Below are 22731 nucleotides of genomic sequence, written 5' to 3'. Positions count from 1 at the left end.
ACTATATCCTTTTTGAAATGAGGCAACCAGAATTACACACAGAGGTAGATTTTAAAAACATGTGCAACATAGTTTCTACAATTTTTCCCTGCACTGAAGTCAGGCTCACCAGTCAATAGTTTTCTGGATCACCAGTGGAGCCCTTTTTAAATATTAGGTTTACATTGGCCACCCTCCAGTCTTCAGGTACAATGGATGATTTTAATGATAGGTTACAAATGACTAGTAATAGGTCTGAAATTTAATTTTTTACATATTTCAGAACTTTGGGGTGTATACCATCTGCTCCAGGTGATTTGATATTCTTCAGTTTGTCAATCTGGTCTACTACACCTTCCAGGTTCAACATGATTTGGTTCAGTTCATCTGAATCATCACCATTGAAAACCGTATCCAGAATGGGTATCTCCCCAACATCCTCATCAGCATACACCAAAGCAAAGAATTAATTTAGTCAACAAAGAACTCAACTTATTCCTCACCCACCACTGAACCTACGCAAGAAAAAATTGTTGCCCCTGTCATCACTGCCTTCTCTTCCCTCCAGGGCCCGAAGGAAAATGTTGTTGTCACTGACCTTGGCCAGAGAAATGTTTAGAGAAGGAGCTGTTTGAAGGGAGAGGTGAGATACAAGAAGGATTTGAGGGTTGGGTCAGCTGGAAAGAGATTGGCTGTAGCAAGTGAGAGAAGGGCAGTGAAAGAAGATTGACTAGAGGATGTAAGAGAGGAACTGAGGGCTAGGGAATCAGTTGGAGGGGATATGAGAGAACAGTTGGAGGGGAAGAGATTACAATAGGGATGAGAGTGAGGAGGGAATTGGGGATGGGGTGAGAAGGAGGGGAAAACAGGTGATCAGTTGGGGTTCATAAGAAGGGCTTTGGGATGAGAAAATCAGCTGGACAATGCAAGAAGTGCAAAGGAGAGGGGGCAATACAAGGAGGGCAGAGGGGAGGGGGCTGGGGAGATGAGAGATGCTGGGGGATATGAGGAAATCAGCTGGAAGGGCAGAGGTTGAGGGGGGCATGCTGGAAAGGAGGAGGCCCTCTTGAGAGGGTGGAAGTAGAAAAAGGGGATCAACTGGATTACAGTGACGATACGGATGGAGTGATTCTTGGAGGAGGAACACACCTTTGCTATTTTGTTTTGGTTGTCCTCTGGAGTCATATGAATTTTCAAGTGCTAAAATAGGGTCACATTGGCTGAAAGTTTGGAAAGTAGAGATGTGCATTCTTTTATCACGAATTAGGCAATTTCAACGAAATTTCAACAAAATTGCCTAATTCGTTCTGGTTCGGGGGACCCGAACCCCGATATGGATTTTCCCCGAACTTCGGGGAAAAATGTGTTTTTCGGGTTAGTGCGGGGGGGGGGGGGGGGAAGGGGCACATTTATTAAAAAAAACAAAACAAAACACCCCAACCCTTCAGTTTTACTTTATTACAACTCCCCCCCCCCCCACCACCATCACGATCCCTCCCCAAGACTTACTAAAAGCCCTGGTGGTTCAGCGGGGTCCCGCAAGCGATGTCTCCCTCTCGGGCCGTTGGGCCTACCACAAATCAAAATGGCGCCGGTGCCCTTTGCCCTTACAATGTCACAGGGGCTACCGGTGCCATTGGTCGTCCCCTGTCACATGGTAGGAGCAATGGACGGCTGACTATGTGACAGGGGCCGACCAGTGGCACCGGTAGCCCCTGTGACATCGTAAGGGCATCAGCACCATTTTGATTTGTGGTAGGCCCAATGGCCCGAGAGGGAGACATCGCTCGTGGGACCCCGCTGGACCACCAGGGCTTTTAGTAAGTGTTGGGGAGGGATCGGGATGGTGGGGTTGTAATAAAGTAAAATTGAAGGGTTGGGGTGGTTTTTTTCTGACTCATTTTTCCTGATCCGTGCCGCCGAAAAACGCTCCACGGGAAAACTAAATTTTCCAACGAAGCGCCCAAACCAAAATCCGACCCGACATGGAAAAACTAAGCTCATCTCTATTGGGAAGCCCTGGCTTAATATAATCTTTCAGCCCATGATATCATTTGCTGTGTTCTGCCTCTGCAGCATATTTATATCTATATATGTTTCTATATTACACTGCTGCCTGCATCAATTTATGTCATTGCTTAGCTTAGGTTCTCTTCTTGTGGTAGAGCTAACCCTCCTTATTGGTTATTGTTTAAATGTTGCTGAGCTTCTAATTGGAAATGTTCCTGTTTGCTCCTCCTCTGCCTATGTTCTCCTGCTTCTTCCTATTGTCGCTTTTGTCCCTTGGAATCTCTGAGAGTCCCTACTACCTGCTGAAAGTTCAGTTTGGAACTGGCTGTAGACAAACTTGCAGCTCTCCTGAATCCTCTGCAGGCTCTTAGAAGCATTGCTCTTTTCACCTTGCGCACACATGTTATAAAATCACGCATCCATGTGCGCGGGCCAGGTAGCGCATGCACATGGACGCACGTGTGTATTTTTTGAAAATCTATCCCTTAGTGTACCTAATCATAACTGTATCAGTTCTGTTCACTATGCAGTTATCTTTAATACTATACCATTCACAGTGAATGTCAAACTGTTTTTCATTCAGTAATGGTTTAGTATTAAGATCTGAGTTCTCTCTGACTTTGGAAGTTAAAAAAGGAAGATGTTTAACTTTCTGAATAGGTCTCATGAAATGCTGACTATGGATGCCCACCTGCAGGATCACCCAATGCAATAGCCTGGCCAAGCACTTCAGTAAGCAGCTTCTTTGGTTTTCATTTAATACCCTTTTCTTACAGACCATAGCACATTTCCATGCTCCTGAGGCACCAGGACATATGCAGCAAGTGTTTAAAATTAAGTTGTCATAAACTCTATGCCATAGCCAAACAATCTTCTCTGCAGGCTAGACTGTTCCTTACTGTATGAGTTATTCATCTCATCACAACAGGAATGGATAAAAAGTCTGTTATAAGAAACTGGGTCAGCTGATGGTTCTTCTCCAACCTAAGTCAGTAAGGATGTTCTGAATCTTAGCAGTCAGTGCAGTTCTGAACTCTCCAGCTCATCATAGTGAAAGTCTGCTTATCTGTATTGTACACAAGGATCTAGTTTCATAAATATATTTGGTTTATACATTCTGAAAACAGTAGAGTATCAAATTTTTATACTTGAACTGGGTTACTGGCTTTATAACACAAACAAATCAGCTTATTTCTCTGGATGACTTAAGCAGACGAAATCCAAAACCTTAAGATCTTGTTTCTTGTGCAGTTTGCATTTTTTTTTTTTTATATAGCTCATAATTAAATAATTTTGTGGAACAGGTTAAAAATGCCGAGGTCAATATTCAAATGCTGTTTAGATGGATAACTCACAACTTATCCATCTAAATGTCTAATACGGCATATTCAGTCTCTTATCCGGCTATAATTTAGCCATATAAAAAAGGGACTTTTCAGGGGCGTCCTGGGGAGGGGCTATCTGGCTAACCTAGCCAAATATCGGGTATATAGCTGGATAACTTTAGACTTGCTTCCGAGCAGGTCTAACGTTATCCGGCCTTGTGTGGCTGGATAACTTTCTACTTAACCAAATATCTTCACTGTCACCCCCCCAAAAAAATCCAAGGGCCTGCAGACAGAGTCTGAGCCTTCCCCACCCCTTAATCATGCATGGCCCAGAGCCCCTCATTCCCAAAATAGGAACAATCCCTTTCTCTGCCCCCCCCTCCCCCCCGCTGCAACCTTTGCCCGCACTGAGCAGTTTATGCTTCCAGCACTGCCTATCAGGAGCAGCATTGGAAGTGGGTGAGTAAGACCCTCGCTCCTGGCAAGGATGGATATTGAGCATCCAGGGGGTGGGGGTGGGGGTGGGGCACCTGGGATGGGGGAAGGGTGAGCCTGTTGACCATATGATGGGGTGGGGAGGAAGTCCGGGTGGGTTCTGATTCCTATATTTTTATTGATACTGGATAAAGGTTGTGTTTGGGGAGGGAGGGAGGGATTGTTCTTATTTTGAGGTTGAGAGGTGCTGGACCCAGCAGGGCCATGTATTTATAAGGAGTGGGTCGGGGGGAAGTCTCACATCAGGCCCTTTGATTTTTTTTTTTTTGCCTGATAGTGACAACGGATATCTTTGAAGATATCCGGTTAAGTAGAAAGTTATCCGGCCACATGTAGCCAAATACCTTTAAGCCAGTATATTCACTGAGATGTTTATCCTGCTGAATATATAGAGCAAGTTATCTGGCTAACTTTAGCCAGATAACATGTCCACTAAACGGCCTACTGCATATTGGCCTCGCTAGTGATAAAAAGTCCAGTTGTGATCATGTCATGTTTGCCCATGATGTGCATGGATACAGTAAAATGTTTTTTCTTTTCATTTTTACAGTAGCTATTTTCAAATGCTGCATACTTTGTGTATTTTAAATTATCATTACATTTCAGATTAGTGGAAGGCACTCAGCCTTTAGCTTTATGCCCCATGTCCTCTAATATCCTGCCTCATTGTTTAAATAGGAAGGAGAACCATTTAACAACAGTTCAAATACAATTAGAAAGATGTGAGGTAAAATCTAAGTGCTCTTAGAATACTATATTGTATTATAATTTGGTGACTACTCATGTCTTCAGGAACTAATTTTTATAAGAAGCTCCCACAATCCTCTGTGATAGCAATTTATATGCATTATTGGTCAACAGACCATAGCTTAATGTCAACAGGTACTCAGCTCGTCCTGCTGTACATAGACATGTTAGGAATTTTTGTTTTTTGAAAATAATAGTAAACTTAATAATCCGTGCCTAGCTGCTCAAGCAGTCCCTGATGTGACATTTAGAGATTTGGTAGAATTTTCTGGTACATAACTAGTACACCACTGAATATTACTGATAGTGAACAACTTCAGAATTATGATCTCAGTACAGTATCCCTAGCACTGTTGATGCTACACATTTCCTCCTGGATAATGCTTGCCCGATATGCAGGCCAACTTACATTCATAAAGTATGCTAAGGTAGTGCATACGTTTACCGATACCTAGTGGAGATATTCCTGATAATATCGGTTTTAACCAAAACAAAATACAGGAACAATGAAAAATCCATTATACACTCACCCCATGCTTAAAATGGACCTGGACTGGCAAAGGAAGTCTGGAAATGTTAGCTTTAGGCTTTTAGAGGGTCATTTTCAAAGTGACCTCTGGGGTAAAATGGGATTTAATGTCCCGAAGTGGCTTGCCCGATATGCAAGTCAACTTACATTCACACAGTATGCTAAGTTAGTGCATATATTTACCCAGAATTAGTGGAGATATTCCTGGGGACGGATTTGGGGAGGAGTTTCGATTTATGTGTATACTTTGTAAAATTTGGCCATATATGTGTACATTTTCAGGGGAGTTTAGTGTGCACCAATGGCAGGTGTATCGTTGGGGGGGGGGAGGGGTGACAATTGGTGAGATAATTTTAAAGGGACTACATCCTCTTTGGAAATCAAATCAATTTTAAAAAATATGAATCCGGCAAACCATTCATTAGATGCAATCCCTATAAAAGTATTAAAGACAATTACGAATATACGGGTAGATTTTCAAAGGGGTATGCGCGTAGGATACGCACGTACCCCCCGAAAACCTACCCCAAACCCCCCCTGCGCGCGCCGAGCCTATTTTGCATAGGCTCGGCGGTGCGTAAGTCCCGGGGCTTGCATGAAGGGGCATGTCGGGGGGCGTGCCCGGAGTGACACGGCGTTTTGGGGGGGTGTCGCACGTGACGCTGCGTTTCGGGGGTGGCAACGCAGGCATGGTTTCGGCCCGGGGGCGTTCCGGGGGCATGGCTGCAGCCTCCGGACCAGCCCCCGGGACCGGAACACGGAGCGGGGCAGCTGGCCGGCGCGCGCAAAGTTAGGGGGAGGTTAGATAGGGCCGGGGGGTGGGTTAGGTAAGGGAAGGGAAGGTGCGGAGGGGTGGAAGGAAAGTTCCCTCCGAGGCCGCTCCGATTTCGGAGGGAATGGAGGCAGGCTGCGCGGCTCGGCACACACAGGCTGCCGATTTTGGGCAGCCTTGTGCGCGCCGACCCCGGATTTTAATGGATACGTGCGGCTACACGCGTATCTATTAAAAATCCCGCGTACTCTTGTTCGCGCCTGGTGCGCGAACAAAAGTACGCGCTTGCGCACATTTATAAAATCCGGCCCATAATCTCTACTTCTGTCTCCAACATAGTAAACTTATCACTTTCTGAGGGAAAGATGCCATCACTTTTAAATTGTGCAACAATTAGGCCGACCTTAAAAAAATAAAAACACCGACACTAATGTTTTAAATTTTAGACCAATTTCAAGCTTACCGTTATTTGCAAAAATAATCAAGAAAGTAGTACAAGCGCAATTGGTCAAGCATTTGATGTGAACAATACTTTTCCCATTTTAACACTGAATCCTTATTAGCATTAATGGACACTGTTTTAAGGGGTTTCGATGCAGTGCAATCATATTTACTAATCTTACTTGATCTGTCTGCTGCATTTGACATCGTGGATCATGTCATTTTGATTCATGGATTATCTGAAATTGGTCTCAGTGGTAAAACCCTTCATGGGTTTACCTCATATCTAAAAGAAAATTCCTTTCAGGTGAAGATTGGTAATTCCTATTCAGAAAAAATTGACATGAACTCATCCTTATCTGCGACTCTTTTCAACATTTATATGCTCCATTATGCAAATTATATAGACATAGAAACATAGAAAATGACGACAGAAAAGGACCAAATGGTCCATTCAGTCTGCCCAGCAAGCTTATGGTAGCATCTGCTGTGCCATACAAGTCACCCCCATACTTAGTTTCCCAAACTGTCAAAGTCAGGGGCCCTTGTTGGTTGCTGTTTGAGTCCAATTTCAACTCTTGCCATTGAAGCAGAGAGCAATGTTGGAGTTGCATCACAAGTATCAGACATTGGTTAAGGGTAGTAATCGCCACATCAGCAAGTTACCCCCATGCACTCTTTTCTTCATTTCCATCCTCTAACCTGTAGGGATCCACAGTGTTTATCCCATGCCCCTTTGAAATCTTTCATTGTTTTAGTCTTCACCATCTCCTCCAGAAGGGCATTCCAGGCATCCACCACCTTCTCTGTGAAGAAATATTTCTTGACATTGGTTTTTCAGTTGTCATCCCTGGAGTTTCATTACATGACCCCTAGTTCTACTGATTTCTTTCCAGCGGAAAAGGTTTGTCAATTGTGCATCATTAAAACATTTCAGGTATCTGAAATTCTGTATCATATCCCCTCTGCACCTCCTCTCATCCAGGGTAAACACATTTAAGTTCTTCAATGTCTCCTCATAAGTCATTTGATGGAGACCCCTCCCCCCCACCACCACCATTTTTGTGACCTTCTCTGGACCGCCTCCATCCTGTCTCTGTCTCTTTTGAGATACGGTCTCCAGAACTGAACACAATACTCCAGGTGAGGCCTCTAAGGACCTGTACAAGGGGATTTATCACTTCCTTTTTCTTACTGGTTATTCCTCTCTCTATGCAGCCCAAATTTCTTCTGGCTTTAGCTATTGCTTTATCACATTGCTTCTGTTCTGTCCCCTGTCGCAATGAAAACACCTCAGACGGTCTTCAGGGTGAAGCGTGCTCTCCCAGGCTTTTGGGAAGGCTGCTCTTTTATTGTAAATGATCTCATAGTATTTGATATGATACATACGTCACATATTTTCCTGCTACAATGTTTTCCACCACAAGTGTTTATGCTGACCTTTTACTACGTGGGTGCAAGTGGGCAGTAGGTGCAAGCGGTCAGTCTTCAGGCAGGGAGGGGGGAGGTCATTAGCTGGTCATGGGCATTTGTATTAAACTATCTAGGTGTGAAAAGCAAGTAGGTCATGAGCTATTCTGGGGCTGCAGAAAAGCTTGCACTAGATGTTTCCTGCTGACTTCCTGTTAGCTGGGGGCTGTTCATATGCTGCGGTCGGAGCAAACATTTTCTTTATAGGCCTAAGGAGAAAACAGTCAGACGTGGCAATGGAGTTTTTCTTCCATGACGTGGTTTTCCAGCTGCCTGGAAAGCCAAACTCCTCCCCCACAGTCCCCAGCAGTGGGTACATGTTTGTGTCTGTATATACTGTAGTTTAACTGTGTTTCATGCAGTTCCTTCCTTCTGAGGGTTCTTGATACGGAAACACGTTTTGTAACCCATGATAAATGTCTGTGAGCATTGCCTTTAAGAGGAGCCTTTGCCCTTAAGAAAAGCTCCCTCCCCCTCCGCTTTCTCTCACTATTGGAAGAGCTTGAATGCCCCTCAATCTAACTTGAGTCTTCCTAGGTGCCTTATAGGTTCAAGGGACTGTACTTCATGCTCCCCCTGTGTCACATGGTTCTTAGGCTCGCTGCCATTGGTCCTTGCCTCCCTGCCCTCAGCTCATGCAGGAATTTCCCTTAGCAGCTCGGGACGAAAGTACAGTCTTGCCCATGCAGGCTCCAGAGCTAGCAGCGCTCTGTAAAGCTCCTGAAACGATCGAGTTTTCTCTTTCTTTTTTACTGCCTTCTTCTGAAGACTAAATCAGCCTCATATCCCTCAAGCTCCCAACTCCACCATAAACTAATTCCTGCAACTCAAGAGACCTTCCTTCTCCCTCCTGCTACTCTGTCTCCAGTTACCAAAGATCTTTGCCTTGGGGTTAATGTTTGAGATGCAACAATTGTAAGTAGAAATCTACCTGTACAATAAATAATTTCAAACTTAAAGAATCTTTGTCTTGAGGACTGATTGGAAAGAAAGTTTATCTGCCTGGATGGCAAACTCAGATGTCTGTCTGATCCAGATGAGCTTCGCTGCCTTCAGATCGCTAGACACTATCACTCCAAGATCCCTCTCCTGCTCTGTGCTCAACAGCTCTTCACCCCCCATCACATACAGATCTTTTGGATTACCACACCCCAGATGCATGAATCTGCATTCTTGGCATTGAATCCCAGCTGCCATATCTTCGACCACTGTTCAAGCTTCCTTAAATCACATCTCATTCTCTTTACTCCTTCCGATGTGTCCACTCTGTTGCAGATCTTAGTATCATCTACAAATAGACAAATTTATCCTTCTACCCCTTCCGCAATGTCGCTCACAAAGATATTGAACAGGACCAGTCCCAACACCAATCCTTGTTGCAATCCGCTTAACACCATTCTCTCTTCAGAGTGGTTCCATTTACATCACACGCTGTCTTCCATCCTTCAACCAGTTTGTAATCCTCACCAACACCTTGGCACTCCCTCCCAAGCTTCTCATATTATTCACAAGCCTCCTATATGGGACCATATCAAAAGCTTTGCTGAAATCCAAGTAGATCACATTGAGTGCTCTTTGTCGATTTAATTCTTTAGTCACGGAATCAAAAAAATCAATCCATGCTGCCTCAGGTCCAGCAATCTTCCTGACTGTAGATAGTTCACTATCTTTTCCTTCAGCAGAGTCTCCATTAATTTTCCCACCACCGAGGTGAGGCTAACCGGCCTGTAGTTTCCAGCCTCCTTTCTTCTCCTATTCTTGTGAAGCAGGACCACTACCGCTCTTCTCCAGTCACTTGGCACCACTCCCATTTCCAGGGATCTATTGAACAGATTATGCAGCGGAACCACCAGCACATCTCTGAGTTCCCTCAGTATCCTGGGATGAATCTCATCAGGCCCCATGACTTAGTCCACTTTCAGTTTTCCTAGCTCTTCCCATATATTCTCTTCTGTAAATGGAGTTTTGTCTACTCCACCCCTATCCACAGTCTTGTTAACTAGTGATGGTCCTTCTCCAGGGTCGTCTTCAGTGAACATCGAACTGAAGTATTTGTTTAATATTTCCACTATTTCTTCATCTCTCTGCACACATTGATCCTTGTTACCTTTCAATTTCACTATACCACTTTGGACCTTTGCCTTTCTCTGATGTATCTGAAAAATGTTTTGTCACCTTGCTTTACTTCTTTAACAATCCTTTCTTCGCCTGACTTTTTGCTTTCTTGATTACTTTCTTTGTCTCCTTTAGTTTCAACAGATATTCTTCCTTGTGTTCCTCTTTTTAGGATCCTTTATATTTCTTAAGCACTGTGGGGCAGATTTTCTAACCTGCGTGCGCGGGGTACATTTGTGCACGCTACCCGGCGCGCACAAATGTACATCCCATTTTATAACATGTGCGCGCTGCCGCGCACATGTTATAAAATTCGGAGTCGGTGCGCGCAAGGGGGTGCACACTTAAATAAGAACATAAGAAAATGCCATACTGGGTCAGACCAAGGGTCCATCAAGCCCAGCATCCTGCTTCCAACAGTGGCCAATCCAGGCCACAAGAACCTGGCAAGTACCCAAAAACTAAGTCTATTCCATGTTACCATTGCTAATGGCAGTGGCTATTCTCTCGGTGAACTTAATAGCAGGTAATGGACTTCTCCTCCAAGAACTTATCCAATCCTTTTTTAAACACAGCTATACTAACTGCACTAACCACATCCTCTGGCAACAAATTCCAGAGTTTAATTGTGCGTTGAGTGAAGAAGAACTTTCTCCGATTAGTTTTAAATGTGCCCCATGCTAATCTTCATGGAAGTGCCCCCTAGTCTTTCTACTATCCGAAAGAGTAAATAACCGATTCACATCTACCCGTTCTAGACCTCTCATGATTTTAAACACCTCTATCATATCCCCCCTCAGTCGTCTCTTCTCCAAGCTGAAAAGTCCTAACCTCTTTAGTCTTTCCTCATAGGGGAGTTGTTCCATTCCCCTTATCATTTTGGTAGCCCTTCTCTGTACCTTCTCCATCGCAATTATATCTTTTTTTGAGATGCGGCGACCAGAATTGTACACAGTATTCAAGGTGCGGTCTCACCATGGAGCGATACAGAGGCATTATGACATTTTCTGTTTTATTCACCATTCCCTTTCTAATAATTCCCAACATTCTGTTTGCTTTTATGACTGCCGCAGCACACTGAGCCGACTATTTCAATGTGTTATCCATTATGACACCTAGATCTCTTTCTTGGGTTGTGGCACCTAATATGGAACCCAACATTGTGTAATTATAGCATGGGTTATTTTTCCCTATATGCATCACCTTGCACTTATCCACATTAAATTTCAACTGCCATTTGGATGCCCAATTTTCCAGTCTCACAAGGTCTTCCTGCAATTTATCACAATCTGCTTGTGATTTAACTACTCTGAACAATTTTGTGTCATCTGCAAATTTGATTATCTCACTCGTCGTAATTCTTTCCAGATCATTTATAAATATATTGAAAAGTAAGGATCCCAATACAGATCCCTGAGGCACTCCACTGTCCACTCCCTTCCACTGAGAAAATTGTCCATTTAATCCTACTCTCTGTTTCCTGTCTTTTAGCCAGTTTGCAATCCATGAAAGGACATCGCCACCTATCCCATGACGTTTTACTTTTCCTAGAAGCCTCTCATGAGGAACTTTGTCAAACGCCTTCTGAAAATCCAAGTATACTATATCTACCGGTTCACCTTTATCCACATGTTTATTAACTCCTTCAAAAAAGTGAAGCAGATTTGTGAGGCAAGATTTGCCTTGGGTAAAGCCATGCTGACTTTGTTCCATTAAACCATGTCTTTCTATATGTTCTGTGATTTTGATGTTTAGAACACTTTCCACTATTTTCCCTGGCACTGAAGTCAGGCTAACCGGTCTGTAGTTTCCCGGATCGCCCCTGGAGCCCTTTTTAAATATTGGGTTACATTTGCTATCCTCCTTACGCACACCGAGCCCTAGGGGAGCCCCAATAGCTTTCCCCATTCCGTCCGAGGCTGCTCCAAAATCGGAGCGGCCTCGGAGGGAAATTTTCTTCCGCCCCCTCCCTTCCCGTATCTAACCCACCCCCCAGCCCTATCTAAATCCCCCCTACCTTGTTTTCAATAGTTACGCCTGCCTCTTGCAGGTGCCTCTGGCAGGCATAACTTGCGCGCGCCAGCCAGCTGCCAGTGCGCCATCCACCGGCACAGCCACTGTGCTGGAGGCCTCAGGCCCACCCCCGGCCCGGCACCCCGCCCACAACCCTGCGCTGCCGAGCCTATGCAAAATAGGCTCGGCACACGCAGGAGCAGGTTTTCGGGGTTACGCGCATACGTTATGCGCGTAACCCTTTGAAAATCTGCCCCTGTTCTTTTTGCTTTTATTTTTTCAGCTACCTCCTTTGAGAACCAGGTCAGTTTCTTATTTCTCTTACTTTTGTTTACTTTTTAACATATAGATTTGTTGCTTTTGTAATTGCTTCTTTTAGTTTGGTCCACTATTATTCCACCTGTCCCATTTTTTCCCAGTCTTCTAGTTCTATCTCCAGGTATGTCCACATTTCGACAAAGTCCGGGTCTTCATGTGACTTCTCCGTATCCTATATGCGATGTCAAAACCATACCTTTTGATAATCACTGGTGCTAAGGTGGTTACCCACCTGGACATTAGAGACATTATCCCCTCTTCCATGTGCAGGTCCCCAGAGGCAGGCAAAGCTCCGGAGTATCAATGCTTGGATGAGATGATGGTGCAGGGAAGAGGGATTCAGTTGTGTAAGGAACTGGGGAACCTTTTGGGGAAGGGGGGAGACTTTTCCAAAAGGATGGGCTCCACCTTAACCAGAGTGGAATCAGGCTGCTGGCACTAACTTTTAAAAAGGAGATAGAGAAACTTTTAAACTAGAACAAGGGGGAAAGCAAACAGTCATTCAGCAGTGCATGGTTCAGAGGAATGTATCTTTGAAGGATACTAATGAAACAGGAGAGTTAGGGAATCCCAACAGAGAGGTTCCAATAAAAGTAAACGTAGTCCATATGCCTATATGTAAAAGAAAATCACCTGAGCTAAAGATTTCCAAATTATCCCTAACAACTGAAAAGCAGGTTGTTAATACAAACAAAAAACACACTTTGAAATGTCTGTATGCCAAGTCTAAGAAGTAAGATGGGACAGTTAGAGTGTATAGCAGTAAATGTAATTGGCATTTCAGAGACCTGGTGGAAGGAGGTTACCCAATGGGACAGTGCCTTATCAGGGTACAAATTATATTACAGTGATAGGGAGGATCAACTTGGAGAGGGTGTGGTACTTTATGTTTGGGAGGGTATAGAGGCCAACAGGATAGAGATCATACAAGAGACTAAATGCTGAGTAGAATCTATATGGGTAGAAATCCCATGTGTGTTGGGTAAGTGTATAGTGATAGAAGTATACTACCATCTACCTGGACAAAATGGACAGATAGATGATGAAATGCTAAGAGAAATCAGGGAAGCTAACTGATTTGGCAGTACAGTAATAATGGGGGATTTCAATTACCCCAATAATTGTTACATCAGGACATGCTAGAGACATAAAGTACCTGGATGGAATAAATGACTGCTTCATGAAGTAATTGGTTCAGGAACCAATGAGAGAGCACACTATTTTAGATTTAATTCTTAGTGGAATATAGGATTTGGTGAGAGGTAACGGTAGTGGGGCCACTTGACAATAGTGATCATAACATGATCAAATTTGAACTAATGACTGGAAGGGGGACAATAAGTAAATCTATAGCTCTAACACTAAATTTTCAAAAGGGAAGCTTTAATAAAATGAGAAAAATATTTAGAAAAAACTGAAAGGTGCAGCTGCAGAGGTTAAAAGTGTTCAACAAGCATGGACATTGTTTAAAAATACCATCTTAGAAGTGCAGGCCAGATGTATTCCACGCATTAAGAAAGGTGGAAGGAAGGCAAAATGATTACTGGAATGGTTAAAAGGTGAGGTGAAAGAGGCTATTTTATAAAAAAATAAATCCTTCAAAATTTGGAAGAAGGATCCATCTGAAGAAAATAGGAAAAAGCACAAGCATTGTCAAGTGTAAAACATTGATAAGACAGGCTAAGAGAATTTGAAATGAAGTTGGCCGTAGAGGCAAAACTCATAATAAAAACTTTAAAAAATATATCCAAGGCAAGAAACCTGTAAGGGAGTCTGTTTGACTGTTAGATGATTGAGGGGTTAAGGGGGATCTTAGGGAAGATAAGGCCATTGCAGAAAGACTAAATTAATTCTTTACTTCTTTGTTTACTAATGAGGATGTTGGGGAGATACTGGTTCCAGAGATGGTTTTAAAGGGTGATGAGTCAGATGAACTGAACCAAATCACTGTGAACCTGGAAGATATAGTAGGCCTGATTGACAAACTAAAGAGTAGCAAATCACCTGGACCAGATGGTATGCATCCCAGGGTTCTGAAGGAACTAAAAAATGAAATTACAAATCTATTAGTTAAAATTTGTAACCTATAATTAAAATCATCCATTGTACCTGAAGACAGGAGAGTGGCCACTGAAACCCCAATATTTAAAAAGGGCTCCAGTGGCATTCTGGGAAACTATAGACCAGTGAGCCTGACTTCAGTGCCAGGAAAAATAGTGGAAACTATTCTAAAGATCAAAATCACAGAGCATATAGAGAAACATGGTTTAATGTAACACAGTCAACATGGATTTACCAAGAGAAGACTTGGTAGATTCCACAGAAGGGATTCTCCTGTCTACTATCAGGATTAGGCATTATCCACTATATATACGCAGATGACATGAAATTCTTAGGTCCAATTAAAAATTCTATAGAAAATACCTTGAAGCTGGTAAAGGTTTATATATCAGCAATCCAGCAATTGATTCACATGAAACTGGTTTTAAACCATCAAAAACCCCCCCAAAAACCCCCCGATATTATACTATTAAACAGAAAATTATCATCAAAAGTGCCTATTTACCTAAAAAAGATTCTATGCAAATAGAATTGTCTAATCGGGCACGTGATCTGGGCATAATAATTGATGGTGATCTCAATATGAAGAAGCACATCAGTCACAAAATTAGAGATGGCTACAATAAAGAACATATCTTAAATCATCTAAAACCTCAACTTAATTATGAAGATTTTTGCTTAGTACTTCAAACAATGATATTTTCCAATCTAGATTACTGTAATGCTCTCTTATTTGGTTTGCCTGCAAGCTCAATAAAACAATTAGTTATTACAAAATGCTACAGCCATGGCCCTGCCGGGCAGCAGAAAATTTGATCACATCACCCCAACACTGATGGCTCTACATTGGTTACCTGTCATATTTAGAATTTATTTTAAAGTACTGTGACTATTACATAAATCCATCAATAATGAAAAAAACTGAATTGTTGAACGCCTCTCTGCACCTTTACACCCCACAACAAAATTTAAGATCTGTGAATAAAAATCTTTTAAATATTCCTTTGGTATGAACTGCACATTTAAGCAAGGTAAGGGAAAGAGCTATATCAATTGCTGGACCCAAGTTATGGAACTCTTTACCTTGTGAACTAAGGGGGTTATTTTCCAACTCACATTTTTACATGTGTTAAGGCATTTTTAGGAGAGAGAGAGAGAGAGAGAGGGAGCCTCTGGAGGTGGCACCATAGTAAGCATCTATTTATGCTACTATAGTAGGCGCACCTAGTAACTCGAGATGAGGTTTAGGTAGTAGTGTAGGGGTTAGGGGCCACTTTGACATGCAGAGTGAGACTTAAGAACAGAGCAGTACACTCTTGTGAAGATTTGATGTCCTTCAGAGTGAGGAAACTTACACAATGATGAGATTTGTACAATGTTCTCTCAACCTAGCTTGATGGATGCTCTACCTGGGTAACATCAAGCTAGGTTGAGAGAAGAACCTATGGTAGACTCCAAAAGGTTGTGATTTTTGGTGACTGATCTTGTTTTGCTGTTAGGAAGCACTTTGTAATATAGAAACATAGAAGAAGCTGGCAGATAAGGACCACTTGGTTCACTCAGTCCATCAATTTGTTCCTGACCTCTGTGTTATCTCAAGTCTTAGTCTATGCTCTTCTCCCTCCTTCTACTGCTCAGGGGCCTTTGTGTCTTTCCCATACGTGGTTGAATTCTGCCACTATTCATATCCAATGGAAGTTGGTTCTAGGTGTCTGTTACCCTCCTGATGAAAATCTATTTTCTCTCAATCTTTTTAAGCTTCCCTCCCTTAGCTTCATATGATGATTTCTTGTCCTTGAGTTTTTCATTGTATGGAAAATGCTACATTCAGGTATTTTAATGAAGCCTATTAGATATTTGAATGTATGTATCATACCTTCCCCTTCTTTCTTCTAGAGAATACTTTTTTAGCTCCTTCAGTCTCTCTACATATGGTTTATAGAATATGCCATAACCATTTTGGTGTCTCTCATTTGAATTACCTCTACCTTGTCAATGACCTATTATAGATGTGGTCTGTAGAACTGAACATGGTACTTAAGTTGGAATCTCACTGGAGACCTGTACAGTGGTAATAATGCATTAGTTCCCTCATTTTACTAGTAATACCTCTGTGCACCCAAGTATACAATTAGCTTTCTGAACAGCTTTGTCACAGTGACTGGCTATCTTGAGGTCATCAGAGATGACTGACAGGCTTCTCATCTGTTTGGTGTCTGCTCATTCTTCCTTCCTCCTCCCCCCCCCCCCCAAAAAAAAAATTGGTATTTAGCCTTCGGATCCCTAAGTGAGTACATACTACATACCATCAGTGTTAATTTTTCTATTATTGCTCTATTGAGATGGATATCCATAAATTACTGAAAAATGGTGTCCCTGATTTAAATTTTTTAAAAAATAAACTTTGTATTTTATAGTTTTGTTTCGTCTGCTTGATAATTTGTTTATTCAGTATAAAACTTACAGAATGTTTTACCATTCACATTTCAAAAAAAAGATTTGTCTCCCATTAAGTAAATTTAATTATTTCAACTTTTGACTGTTAACGTATTCTTACCTTTAGTTATATCTATAGAGAAGATTATAGGATAAGCTGTAGAGTACAAGAGAAAGACAGTGGAGTCAGTACGCTCTCCTCTAGGGGTCCCAGGCACATTATATTCTTTTTTTATCTTTCAATAAAGAAGATAAATTATGACATTGACCAAGATGTTTAAGTGTTGCCTCATCTCAGCTGTATTTTTTTAAAATTTACTTTGTACTACTTCCAGTATTAGGTTTTTGCTATGTGATGAGATAGCTTTACTAATATTTTTCATACATGGATTAGGTTTACAATAATTCTGGTGGTCCGTTAATTTCCTCCAAAACATTTTCTCTTTGAATTGTAGTGCAACAGCAATACTCTGCTAGAACATGGAGGCTGGATCAAAAAGCTCTTCTGTATTGCACAAGTGCCCTAATTCCTTATTTTTATTTTTTTTTGCACTGAATTCCTTCAGTAGTTAGAATAAATAAAATCATTAATATCCATTCCTTATTATTATTTAACTCATATCTGGAGAAGAAATAGTTGACATGCTTAATCTCTTCCTACTTGGTTCTTCCGTAGCTATTGATCTTGACACCTCTGCTTTCATCATGATCTGAAATTGGTATTAGTTTTATCCTGATAATGCTAAATTATAAATATTGTTTAGAGTCCCGAAGAGGGTCTACAAGGGGTAGAATATTATTAGCATGAGATGTGATCATAATATACAGTGTGTGTTTTTTTAGTTCTAAGAAAACATAAAAGTATAAGGAATAATGAATGCATGACTAGAACAGAAAGAAGACCTAAGAATAAGATGAATAGAGGAATGAAAAGACTAGTTGATGTTTGGAGGATTGTAGGTAGTTTAAAAAACAGGCCATGTTAGCATATATTTTTACTTCCTGATATGGTATATGCTCATTAATATACAGTGTATATACAGCTATATAATTTTTTCTGTTTGAATCCCTTTATCTTCCCTGTGGTTACATTGGGTAAAACTAGATCTCCTGCTGACCATGGATTAGAAGTAAAGATTCTCCTATGTCTAAATCCGTTAGGTTCCTTCTCAAACTGTAATATCTAGCTCGCAGCATATATCTGCCCTCTCTCCTCCTGGGACCCCAAAAACATCATGTCCACAGATGCTGGCAAATTCCAGTGGCCTCTTTGAACTGGAACAGGGATGGGCAAAGCATTAATTTTCCAAAGTATGTGTATATTTTGGCATATTCTTGCCAGTGAATTATTTGTTGATAGACTCAATTGGAAAGTCAATCCATATTGAGAGCTCACTCTTGTTTTGATATTAATAGTAATTATTTTTCTTAATTATATATTTTTATTGTATTTATTTATTTGAATTTATAATCTGTTTTTTTAAAGAATTCTCAAACAATTAAAACAAAAAATACAAACAATAATAACAGAGTTAAAAATTCAGGGTCCAACAAAGACAACACAGGATACATATATCTGGTAACAAAGCCCTATGTTAATTCAGTAAAATTGATTCACTAACATGAGCGCCCATACTGCTATAATACTGGGATCAGAAATCTAGGCAATAAGACTTTTCTGATTCCTGGAACTCAATAATGGTTAACCCACACTGGTAAATGGCATGGGGAACATCCATGTTTTCAGGTTGCATCTAAATTCCATTATTTTGACAAACAAGGGGTTCATGAGAACTCATTCCAAACATAAGGGGCTTTGCATAAAAGTGTCTGCTCTTGCAACTGAACTGGCCTAATGCTCTTTTAATGAAGGGATAGCCAGCAATCCATTTTTTTCTGAACTCAGGAACCAATTTGGCTTGTAGCACACTAGCTTCTTCCTTAGGCAGTGCTTAAAAGGTATGGTTAGAATTTTAAATCTGACCGGGGTCCAGATTGGCATCCAGTACAGTTCTTGCCAGATGGGAAAAATTCCTTGCTTGCTTCCTTGCTTGCATCCACTCCATAAGTGCACCACTGAATATTCAATCATTTGCAGTCTCATAAGAAGCTTTTTTAGTAATTCCAGGTATAAGCTGTTACAGTACTCTGTTTAGTGCAAACTATCATAGAGAAGTGTTTTTGGTCAAAAAAGAGGCAACTAAGTAACATCTATGGCAGATGGAAAAAAACAATTTCTAATAGCATAATATGCTGGTCAGATGATAGGCGAGGGTCAAAAATGAATGCCAGACTGAGACCTGAATACTTAATTGCAATAGGGACTACGTCAATTGACAACAATGACCATGCATAGCTGTTTTTTTTGCAGACCCATAACACCTCTATTTTCTGTGCATTTAATTTTAATTTGTTCATACTTAACCAAGAGAATTTTTTTCTTTAAACAGTGGTTCAAGTGTTCAAGCACTTTAGTAAGGTTTGGCCCTAGGCAGACATACAACTGTACATCATCTGCAAAGAACTCTATATAATCTACAAACAAGTGGTGCCTGATCCCCAAGTTCTCACAGATCTTGGTCAAAGGTTGCAAATAGATGTTAAATAAGAGAGTTGATAAAAACCCTTCGGGGAACCCCCACAAGTAAAACTAGGGCAAGATGATGACTTGATTACACGGCACTGTGACCTAACAAGATCAACAGCACATCAGACCCTCTATCCAGATCAATGCGCAGGTGATCAGTGAATGTAAGTAAAGTTGTCTCTGTGCTATGAAATTTCTTGAACTTTAATTCTCTAGAGCCCAAATCTAATTGCAACAAATTCCTGTAGCTGTGATTACATTTAAACATCTAAATTTACAAGACAGCAAAATTTAGCCAGTGAAAAGAGGGGCGGCTGCAGCTCTAACCAGCTAAGTTTAGGTGGGCAACTCCAGCTGCACAAATAGCAGCCATAAATCTAGCTGGTCAAATCTAGCCGGTTGGTCTCAACAAAAGGTTTCCTGCAGATAACCTGCAAACATCAGCTGATTATCTTATCTACTCAGTGGAAAATTGATCTCTTGTAAATATATAGCCACAGCATTTGCTAGATTTTTTTAAAATGTCTTTTGCATTCTGCGTTTTGCTTCTGTATTTCCCTAGGCTTATTCCCTTGATCAGGGCTGGCTCTTCCATTATGTGAACTAGGCAGTCACCTAGGGCAAAAAAATGTTGGGAGGCAGCAAAAACCTTCGGGTGCTTTTAAAGTACGGCACCACAGTAGAGGATGGGATGCTAAGTAGATGTGGGGAAGAAACGGAGAGGAAGCTGGGTGGGTAGGGGATTTATGGAGAGAGGGAGTTGGGTGGATCAAGAGAGAGCGTGTGCAGGGCTGGTGAGGGTGGGGTGGAGAGAAGAGAGAGGATTCTGGTCAAGTAGGTGGTGGAGAGAGAGGATGCTGGGAACTGCAAAAAGAAAAAGGGGGGGAAGAGATTGTGGTGATGTTGCTGTACTGAGCAGGGATTGCAGGGGAAAAGAAGAGAAGGGGGGGAGAAGGATAAGGGAGGGGAAATGCTGGACAGGGGGATAGAAAGAAGAGATGCTGGACACTGTGGACAGGGAACAAATAGAGGGAAATGCGGGACTTGGCAGGGAGTGAGAGGTGAGAGGGGCGAGAGAGAGGAATGCTGTGCCAGAGTTGCTGCCAATAAGTAGGTGTGTAAGGGGAAGGGTGCAAGACTGAAGTTTCACCCAGGGCACACTTGCACTGGCTCTTCTCTGCCCTGCTGGACAACGAGTTAACAGTATACCCAGTATGTTGATTTATTGGCCAATGGAGAGCCATTTTTGTCCCTCATTCTTTCAGACCTTTCCCCTATCCTCCATAAAGGCATTCCCAAGCAGCTCCTCCCCAGCCCTAAGGACTAGTTGGAAGCGTCTTCTCTGGTCCTGCCTCTGTGTTGCTTTGTGACCTGCGTGGCAGCCATGCTCTCTTGAGCCCCGGGTTCAAGCACATCACTTCTGTGGTGCGCCCCAGGCCTGCAAGCTCTATCAGGCAGAAGTCTCAAGCATGAACCTGCCCGCCTGCTTCAGGCAATGCTAGAGCCAGCACCACAAGGCTGGCCTGAGAAGGCTTTTTCTAAAGAAATGCTCTCAGTGTGGGGACTTTTGTGCATAATCGTCTTAAAAGACAAGTCAATGAATATTGTAGGTGCATCTTCAGGAGGCCAGCGAGCGGCAAAGCTATACGGACAACTTTGACCAAATATTCAAGTTTCCCGCTTAAAAACAGTTGGGTCACCCCAAAATAAGTAAAAATCATATTAGGGCATAGCACCCAGTCCTCTCCCTAAACCCCTCCAAAAGGATTAAGTTGCTTTTTAATGATTTCGTATTGATGTTTAATATTTTATATTATGATTCTATATCACTTTGACATAGTGTATGAAAGGCAATATAATCAAATTTAATAAACTAAACTAAAAGGAGTTGCAGACCATAGCAGCCAGAAGAGCCCCCCTCCTATCCCTAGATGTGGCTGATTCACCTGTGCACAGGACATTTACAGGCGAACGTTTGAAAAGGCAAACGTATGCTCGCAAGGCCAAAACCCTTCCCCTTCCCTGCCTCCGGGAATGCTTCCACTCAGTCCAAGTAAAAGTATGTGCATGATGATGTTCGCACTTACAGATAATTGTATAACAGGCCATTTCTGCCGTTTTACTTGTGGAAATGGCCCTTTTAATATTACTCTCTAAAAGACTTGGAGATTTTAAGTAGCTTAGAGAAGGCATAAAGAACTGTCTGATTTGGAATTTTAAACAAGTGAGTTTACAGATCGGCACATCAAAACCGACCTGAGACCAATGCATGTCTACTGCACTGCACTATATGGTAACTCTTTGTAATCTTTGCCAGAGTAAACAACAGTATCTGCTTCAGTCTCCGGATACCAGCACCAACAACAGTTACATCTAAAGTGAACACCATCCTAATAAAATACATTTTAGTTGAGCACGCATGCAGGAATGGCGCTCTCGTTGTTTGTGGGGTTTTTTTTTTTTGTAATTTTCTCCTCTAAATCTCCATTTTATCGGCTCCCTTAGGGTCAAGGAGATCTCTTGAAGAATGCGAAGAATGAAGCCATAGAAAACATGAAGCAGATCCAGCTTGCATGCCTGTCATGTGGACTGAGTAAAAGCGGCAGTGGAAATGTGGAAGCACAATCAAAACGAAGCCTGGAGGCCATCGAGGAGAAGGATACTGGGGAGGAGAACGGCAGGATGTAGACGTGGCAAGAGATGCTGAATCCAATGCACGTTTGAGAAACTCTAAACTACTGTATTTTTATAAAAAGCATAGAAAGTCTCACAAATGATTGCCCTCTGGGTATTTAAAGTGTATAAAAAAAAAAAGAAACAGATCTTTCACATGGCAGTATTTTAATGCAGTTAATTTAATCTTATTTAAACACTTTATTAATAATCTTTTTAATAATTCTTATTGTGTATATGTGTGTGTGTGTGTGTGAGGAATTGTTACGAATCATTTCTTATGTCATCCATTAACTAATTTATTCTTTAGCCACTTCTGAACAAACCTGGACATCTGAGTTTAAAGAGAGAGCCACACTAGAAGATTATCACTGCTGTTTTTTAAGCTTACTTTTACTATTCTGCTTTTTAATGTTTAGCAGCTTCTATGTCTTTCTGCTGGTGCAAAACAAATTGGAACTAATGCGTAGCCATTTTATGGGGCATGCCGAGGGGAATCAGTAACAAATGCTGAATTGAAATAAATATTTAACGATGTATGACTGTCTTCACTTTTCCAAAACAATATGCTTTACTAGTGATCAAGCAGAGTAACACATCAGATAGGCAGAAAAATCATGAGATTAGGAATTATTGAAGGATCAGACGATTTGATGGATCACTGTTGCTATAAGACCCGAGGGCATTTTGATATCAAATATCTGGAGAACTGACAATATTCATGTCAGAGTCTAAAAATAACTTTTCTGTTTGAGAT

At 41.7% G+C, this 22731-nt stretch overlaps 1 protein-coding gene across 1 annotated transcript in view; it reads left to right on the top strand.

The window, feature by feature from the left end:
* The window catches only part of PLCL1 (phospholipase C like 1 (inactive)), a 707275-nt gene extending 684764 nt beyond the window's left edge, over nt 1-22511 (top strand). Inside the window, exon 6 of the mRNA XM_029606042.1 lies at nt 21807-22511. Within this exon, the coding sequence (XP_029461902.1) occupies nt 21807-21989 (183 nt within the window). The 3' untranslated portion in view covers nt 21990-22511. The remainder of the gene's footprint in view (nt 1-21806) is intronic.
* The last annotated feature ends 220 nt before the right edge of the window (nt 22512-22731 follow it).

Source organism: Rhinatrema bivittatum, chromosome 6, assembly GCF_901001135.1.
Source record: "Rhinatrema bivittatum chromosome 6, aRhiBiv1.1, whole genome shotgun sequence".
Taxonomy (NCBI): domain Eukaryota; kingdom Metazoa; phylum Chordata; class Amphibia; order Gymnophiona; family Rhinatrematidae; genus Rhinatrema; species Rhinatrema bivittatum.
Note: the sequence above shows the minus strand (reverse complement) of the source record. Positions and strands in the feature narration are given on the sequence as shown.